The 8,145-nt window shown below is 39.4% G+C and overlaps 1 protein-coding gene across 1 annotated transcript; it reads right to left on the bottom strand.

The window, feature by feature from the left end:
- Positions 1–324: 324 nt before the first annotated feature.
- Positions 325–7,319, bottom strand: LOC134290453 (uncharacterized). The gene is made up of 2 exons (XM_062857599.1): positions 6,467–7,319; positions 325–1,846 (listed from the first exon to the last, which is right to left on the bottom strand). Exon 2 carries the CDS (start codon positions 1,837–1,839, stop codon positions 325–327), a length of 1,515 nt encoding a protein of 504 aa, XP_062713583.1. The 5' UTR covers positions 1,840–1,846; positions 6,467–7,319.
- Positions 7,320–8,145: the final 826 nt, after the last annotated feature.

The raw sequence follows: 8,145 nt of genomic DNA, 5'->3' as shown, positions 1-8,145 counted from the left end.
TTCACCGGATGGCAACTGGCCTGGTTGTTCTGGGTTGCGTTGGATGGTTGGTGTTACTGTGCGCCGGTATCGATTTATCGTGTCATCAATATGCTCGGAGTCCAAAGGGTATTCTGGTATGGGGGTTATGCTCAGTGTCTCCAAGGGTGATACTGCTTTGTCAGCATCTAGTCCACGATAGGCGGATACCTGAACATCGTGGGTAGAGCCTAGGGATGTCCATAACTTCCCCCGCCTTAGTTTGAACCGTCTCGGTTCAATATTGTTTGAGAGCTTTCCAACGCATTGTTTGCAGGGATCCGTATTGTCAGCTTCATTTTGAGTTTACGAACTTCTCTCGTAAGAAAAGCGAAAATTACTGCTACGAAGCATGAGAACTATTCCTACTATGTTGAGCACTTTAGTCCTTTTGTTTGCTGTTTCTAAGTGCTCCAGCTTATGACGATTCCTAATGTGCAGTTGTTCCATATAGTCAATGGATTCTGGTTCTGTCTGTGACTCATCTACGCTAACTGAATGTAGGGGTAAGATGACAGGTCTGGATTCTCCTCTGAATGTTTTGCTGGTAAAGGTTTTTCCGTTGAGGGTGATGGAACAATCTCTAAATGATATGAGAAACGTTCCTGTTAAATTCCTCGGACCATATCCACAACTGTTTTGCATCGAAGTCGGATCAACAGAGTTTTTAACTAACAGTCCGAGATTCTCGATTTCCTTTGTGTCAGGTTTCATTGGAGATCTAATGAAGGTACAGTTACCCGTATTTCCTCTTAGTAACTCATGTAAGCATCCGTCATTTGAAGTGTTAAACAAGATCTGGACGTCGCAGATGATGCTACGCTCGATGTTCATGCATGGATGGGAAATTAGGTAAGACTCATTGTTACCAACAATGGCTTTTGTTGCATTTATCGGTATGATTTTAAACTGTCGTGGAATGGCTTCTATTTGGAGTTGCACAAATTCTCCTTGCCTGAATTTAGGAATTTTTATGAGTAGGATTATGTCTGAGTTATTGTGGAATGCTATGGGTTCCAAAAACTCATAAACTTGGTCATAGCTGTTAATCACCACGCCTTGTGACTCCAACAGATTCGTTGCAAATTCTAGCTCTGATGGTTGTAAGAAAGCCTTTGAAATTAAACCCAACTTGGACAACTGAATGGCCTCGAAAATTGTAGACAGCTGCTGGTTGATCATGTCGATGTTGAAGATGATGTTGTGTAGGTGCAGGAGATGTTCCCATTCGACAGGTCTGTCTAAGCTCAGTCTTGTCTGTTTAATGATGCTATCTATTTCCCTAGACTGTCTATAAGCTTGTTTAGTAATATTGTTAATCCTTTCCTCAAACAATTTATTAATTTGAATTTGTTCATTATTCTCTGTTACTAAAAGGTTATTTGAATTTTTAAGAATTTCAAGTTGGTTTTCTATTTTTAACAAATCTTCATTATCGAGATTCCCTGTAATCATTTTTAAGGTGGACCCAAGAAAATTAAGAGATCGTTTTGTTTTTCTACTTCTAGCGGTTAAATTTTCAAGGATAAAATAAGCCTGACTCTGCTTTTGTTTAAGAATTTTAACTAGTTCTGCTATCTTTGGGTTTTCTTCAATGTTCAAAATAATGGATTCATACTGCTTGAGAACGACGGTAAAGGAAAATAAATTAAATCTATGGAATAGTGTGTGAGATCCTTCTTTTATAAAGACTGAATTAGTCTTGAACGCAACTATACCGGGATTTTCATTAAGTTCAAGGATTTCCAAGTAAGCAGAGTAAATAGGATTGAAAAACATCATAATTGTAAGACAAAAAAGTATCGGGTGTTTGTGTGTCATCTTCGAGCTGAAATGACAGGAGAAGAAGGGAAAGAAGACAAAAAGGTGCAATTAGTTCTACGTCGAAATTAAGTTTTACGTTTACGTTTTAATTTTGTTTTGTGGACTTTTCTCCCATTCTCGTCGATTATATTTGACTCTAAATTATCTTTGACTTGTATTTCTCTATACCTCTCTTGGTGCTTCAAGTTATTCCTTTTTCTTTCGAAGACCGTTTCATTTGGAAGGAAGTTTTCAGGATCTTCTCTGTTTATGTTCAGTTTTTTCTAAGTCTGAACGTTTTTTCTCTAATTGTTTTTGAGACAAAATCCTGTAAAATTCCTCCTTCAGTCTTATTCTTTCATCGAGATCTTCGGGGACAGGGTCCTCGTTTCTGAAGCCCAAAAATAACTCTTTTGGAGTTAACTTTGTTTGAGAGTGTATTGAGTCATTATATATGGAAACTGCAAGATTAATTTTTGCCGTTTCGGACAAATCTTTAGTTGAATCCTTCATACTTAAGATGTTGTGCAATTCTCTAATAGTCCTATGGACGATTTCCACAGTACCATTCGAAGAGGATTGTCCAACACTCGTATAATGGTACTCTACATCGTTTTCCTCGAGGAATTCTTTAACTGTTGTTGAGGTAAATGATGCTTCCTGATCCATGACGAGAAAGGAAGGTTTTCCAACGTTAGCGAAGAAGTGGGTTAGTGCTCTTAGAATGTGTATAGTATTCCGTGTTTTAATTGGGATAGCCATTGTTAGTCTGGAGAACTTATCACAAAGTGTTAGATAATTTCTATTTCTGATTATGAATATATCCATATGAACAATTTGCAACGGCCTGGATGGTGTTGCTGTTAATTGGAATTTTTGTTTATATGGTCGCCTTTCATACTTAGCCTTTTGACACAGTTTGCAGATGTTGATAAACTTTGAAATTTTGCTCTTCATTCCTGGGAAAAAGTACCTTCTTGAGATGTGTGCCTTTGTCTCAATGATACCTCTGTGGTTCGCGTTGTGTTGCCGTTCGATGATCAGGTCCTGTTCAAGCTCATCTGTTACGTCTTCTAACAATCTTTGTGTCCAGAAAATTTTTAATGATTTTGCTCTTGAAAAGTAAGTTTTATAAATAGTTTGCAGCCTATTAAGGATACTTTCGCTACAATAAAGACCGGTAGCGCATTTCGTCGAAGCGTATTCCTTAAGAATATTGATCAGGGCTGCTGGACCAAAATGTACCTTCTTTATAGTTATTCTGTGGAAGTTTTTAAATGGGGTCAAGGATTCACGACTATCTTCATCTGTCTCTACCAGTACAATCTGATTTCCAAATCCGTTAAGGGGTCTTTCCGTTGACGGGATGAAGTCGTTATCGTCAGTGTCCGCGGAGTGTTGTGTCATGTCATCGCTGGAGGTAGAGTTGGCGTTTACTTCTGTTTTATCCTCAGGGTTAATACGAGACAGTGCATCTGCATTAGCGTTTAGAGTACCTTTCTTATACTTGATTTCAAATTCGAGCTCTTCGAGAGCTAGTTTCCAGTGTAAAAGTCTCCTGTTCAGATCATTTTTCTGCCGGAGCCACACAAGTGGTTTGTGGTCGGTTCGAATTTCGAAAGAGGTTCCGTAAATATATGGTCTAAAATGTTTCGTTGCCCATACAATGGCCAACAATTCTTTTTCCGTGGCAGAATAGTTGCATTCTGCTTGATTCAGCGTTCTAGAGGCATATGCAACAGGATGCTCTTTGCCATCTTCGAATTTCTGAGACAAAACGGCTCCTAAAGCAAAGTCGCTTGCGTCAGTTTCAAGAATGAATTTTCCATTGAAGTCGGGGTATTTTAGAATAGGGTCGCTCGTTAGTAACTGTTTGCAATCATTAAAACAACTAATAAATTCTTCGTTGTGGACAATTTTTGTATCTTTTTTCAAGCACCTGGTTAAAGGTTTCGTTAATTTTGCAAAATCTCGAATAAATTTTCTGTAGTATCCAAGAAGTCCTAGGAAGCCTTTGATTTGAGTAGTTGTTTTTGGGATTGGCCAATTAAGGATTTTTTCAATTTTATTTGGATTGGGTTTAATGCCATCTTGGGTTACTATGTGCCCCAAAAATTCACATTGTTTCTGAAGAAATTCACATTTGTCAAATTGAATTTTAAGGTTGGCTTGAGCAAGCCGTTGAAGCACTTTGTTAAGGTTATCGATGTGGTGCTGTAACGAGCTACCAAAAATAATAATGTCGTCTAGGTAAACTAGGCAACAATTTCCAATGAGATTTCCGAGAATGTGGTTCATTACGCGCTGAAAAGTTGCTGGCGCGTTTTTTAATCCAAAGGGCATGCGAATGAATTCGAAGTGCCCTTTCTCTGTACTGAAAGCAGTTTTCGGCCTGTCTTTTGGATGTACCTCAATCTGGTGGAATCCAGATTTAAGATCCAGTGTAGTAAAATAGGTACTACGGCCGAGCCTGTCAAGGATTTCTTCAATTCGCGGGATGGGGAATTTATCATCGACAGTCTTTTCATTTAATTTGCGGTAGTCTATGACGACACGCCATTTCTTTTTTCCGCTTGCATCCAGTTTTTTTGGAACAATCCAGATTGGAGATGTCCAGGGGGAAATAGAATTTTGAATAATACCGTCCTCCAACATTTCGTTGATTTGCTTCTCCACTTCAGCTTTATGGACATGAGGGTATCGGTACGTTTTGGTATGAACTGGAATATCATCTGTAGTTTTTATTCGATGTTGAATTGCAGAAGTGCAAGACAACTTTTCTGAATCATTATGAAAAATTTTGGAATTTTTAGAAAGGATTTTCAGTAATGCAGATTTTTCTTCGTTGTTGAGATGTTTGGTTCTAATCATTGTTTCCAATTCAGAAGGGGGTATGTGAGACGCTTGATAAGAATGATGTGAATTCATATTGTTAACTTCTGCTACTTGAATAGTTTTTGCTGGCTTTGTCCAATGGAAGGTGACAGATTTGCCAAAGTTTCTTATTGGAGCGTTTACAAAACCATTTTCTGCTTGGTACAACCCAGAAGGGATTACAGCGTTGGCAATTTGTATGTCGTTAGGGAGGTAAACGTTGCCATTATTCTGTAAAACGGGTAGTTTGATCATTCGCGTAGAGTTCTCTGTCAGCGTAATCTGCGAAGGGCCTAATTTCCTAATTTGCATCGGGATTGTTTTGTGGGGAAGGATTATTTTGTGGTTGTTCACGTCGATCAGTGCTTCGATGTCGGAGAGGGTTTCGTATCCAAGGATTCCGTCAAAAAAATTGTGGAAATTTAAAAGGTAGAAGGTAACTTTTTGCTTGAGGCCAAAAATTGTCGTGACGAATTTTTTATCGGCCGCATGCCGTCCTGAGCTATTAGAAATTTTGAGGGTTTTGCATTTTAGCTGTTTTGATTTTGGAATCAGGCTGGGCGAAATGAAATTTTTGTTTGATCCACTATCCACAAGTATTTTTGCGTCCTTACCACAAATGTTCATTATTACGTAGGGAAGTCCGTTGATTGCATTTAAGTCAACGATCTCGGATCGAGGCCTATCTGAAAATTTACGCTTTGTTCACTGACTTCGTCTTCACTATCGTCTTCGCTATGTGTGTCATGTGTATCGTCGTCGTTTTTCTGTTCAGCGTCATGATTGTAAACTCTGGAACGTAACGACGGGTCTACTTCCATGGGTGTCATTTTCTGTCTGTCGGATAGCGGTTTGTGTCGTGTAGATGGGGTGTCTGATTGCTTGCTAAATGGTTTATTGGAAGATTTGAAATTTTTGCTACCATGGGGCTGTTGGTCGAATGCAGCTTGTGTGTGGGACTTCGTCTTCTCAGCGTTTTGGAACCGACACAGGAATGCGTATGCATTCTCCAAATCGCTGGGTTGTGCTGTTTGAGCATACCCAAAGTAGGGTTTACTAAGGCCGTTAATAAATGCTGCTAAACATTCTTGTTCAAGGAAATGATTAATAGCGTCCCAATGGTTTGCATAAGTTGGATTCTGCTTTGCCAAAGACTTCATATTAACCATTATTTCCTTTGTTTTCTTATAGTAAATATGTAATGATTCGGTCATTTTAAGTGACCATAATTGTGTCTGGTATGTAGCAATATTATTGCGATCACCGTAGACACTTTGTAGGATTTCCGCTACTTCGTCGAAGGTAGTGGGGTTTCCGTTTACACATATCATATCGCGGGCTTTGCCCTCGATCTTGTTTATCACCGCCTGTTCGTACACGGCAAATAAGTCCGGTGCGACGTGTGGTCGGCATAAATTCAAAGCTCGTCTTGCTGTATCAAGCCAATGACTGAGCTGTCTTTTATTCCCGTCGAATGATGGGATCATTCTTATGGGGTCTGGAATTCGAAAGAAGTCCGTGCGACGGTCCTCCACGATGGGGGCTTGCCGCTGTTGTTGCAACTGTTGCTGTTGCTGCTGTAAATTATTGTTTTCGACTTGAAGAGCACCAAGTCTGTGCTCCAAGTTTTGAATTTGGTCAAGAATTGCCTGTAAATTAACTTGTTCCGTGTTTTTTTCGTGGTACCTGAGAGGCTTAACTTTAGGAACGGGATTAAATCTACGCATACAAAATGATAGAGAGGTTGGGAAAAGAAAAGTTGTTTACTCACGGTTCGACACTCTTAAAGGGTTGAAACCCACCGATGCAGTTTTCGTGTCGGGCGGCGCAAATCACCTACGGGTTGAGGGATGGTTTCCAAGAGCCTGGTTCCTGATGATCACTGGAGATAGTCACTAGTTTCTTGCTTCGCCACGGGTTGGGCTAAGCGTCTACTTAATGCTGAATCCTGCGCAAGTCAGTTACACTTTTAGTCCTTGGTTACCGGCACGTCCGATGTCGTCAATTCGACACTAATTTTCGGTTTTCGCACTACTGTCCAATTACCACGGATCGGGTTTTGTCACTAGATTGTCTTCCAAAAACTAGCACTGCACGTAGAGTGTTCCGTACGACTGCGCCAAAAATGGACGGGACTTCACATTAGGGTTTTTAAAAAACTACTTGTTTCAAATTTACCCTAATCCCATCACTTTTATTATGTTCTTGTTTATAATTTTACATTTCACACTTCCTAACACTTATACTGGGCCAGAAGGGCTTTCAACTGACTATTAGACCTATCGATTCAAACGTTCACTTCCAACTGACTGATCGAGCCAGACCAGACCGAGGGCACACCTGTGTCCTCCGATTGAGTTCGATGCTTTCTCGATGTCAGCAAAAGTTCACCGGATGGCAACTGGCCTGGTTGTTCTGGGTTGCGTTGGATGGTTGGTGTTACTGTGCGCCGGTATCGATTTATCGTGTCATCAATATGCTCGGAGTCCAAAGGGTATTCTGGTATGGGGGTTATGCTCAGTGTCTCCAAGGGTGATACTGCTTTGTCAGCATCTAGTCCACGATAGGCGGATACCTGAACATCGTGGGTAGAGCCTAGGGATGTCCATAACTATGTTTTCACAAATCATCCTCAAAGGTGAGTGATACAAATAGTCATCAACGAAATTCAGCACTGCTTGGGGCTCCGCAGTGCCTCAAACGGGGAATTTCTTTCCTCAGATTTTTTTTTTAATTTTTTTTTTGTCTGTATTAACGAGATTTTTAGCCCTAGGCTAGTTCATCTCGGGACCCACGCTTTACTTCCCTTCCGAAGGAAGAACTCACATTTTGCAAGTTTGTCGGGAGTGGGATTCGATCCCAGGTCCTCGGCGTGATAGTCAAGTGTTCTAATCAACACACCAGATCCGCTCCACTTTCCTCAGAAAGAAAACGCACGAGTTTACACTTTAATCATTTTATTCACTTAACCCTCTTATACCCAATCCCGCCTTTATACGGGGTATAGTTTGAGCATTTTTGTAATTTTTGTTTCGTGGAAAATCTTGTTTTTTTATATTTTTGGCTGATATTTAGGACTGTTTTGTATATCTCAAAATAGTGTTTGGTGTTTTTTAAAGCGTATTTACATTTTTTAAAAATCATTGAAAAATTGATGTTTTAGTCACCTTTTAGAAGTCATTGTTTATTTTGTATTAATTCGCTACAATTTACATATTTTAATTTTTTCCCAAATCATTCTATCCTTGTTAAATAGTTTAAGGGAAACGAATACACTCTAAAATTATTTTCCTTAAAATTACACGGAAAATAAAATTTTCTGTGAAAAAAATTTAAAATAATAATATTTCAACAATAATTATTAAATCTCAAAATGTTTTCATCTCAAAAAATCCGTTCCCCAAATTGGCTTCCAGGAAAAATATAAAAGTGTGGGGATGTTCAAAAATA

This window comes from Aedes albopictus, chromosome 3 (assembly GCF_035046485.1).
Source record: "Aedes albopictus strain Foshan chromosome 3, AalbF5, whole genome shotgun sequence".
Classification (NCBI taxonomy): Eukaryota; Metazoa; Arthropoda; class Insecta; order Diptera; family Culicidae; genus Aedes; species Aedes albopictus.
Note: the sequence above shows the minus strand (reverse complement) of the source record. Positions and strands in the feature narration are given on the sequence as shown.

Bases quoted from the DNA above. Each gene is read 5' to 3' on its own strand.
- LOC134290453 (XM_062857599.1), bottom strand. From the start codon at position 1,839: ATGACACACAAACACCCGATACTTTTTTGTCTTACAATTATGATGTTT.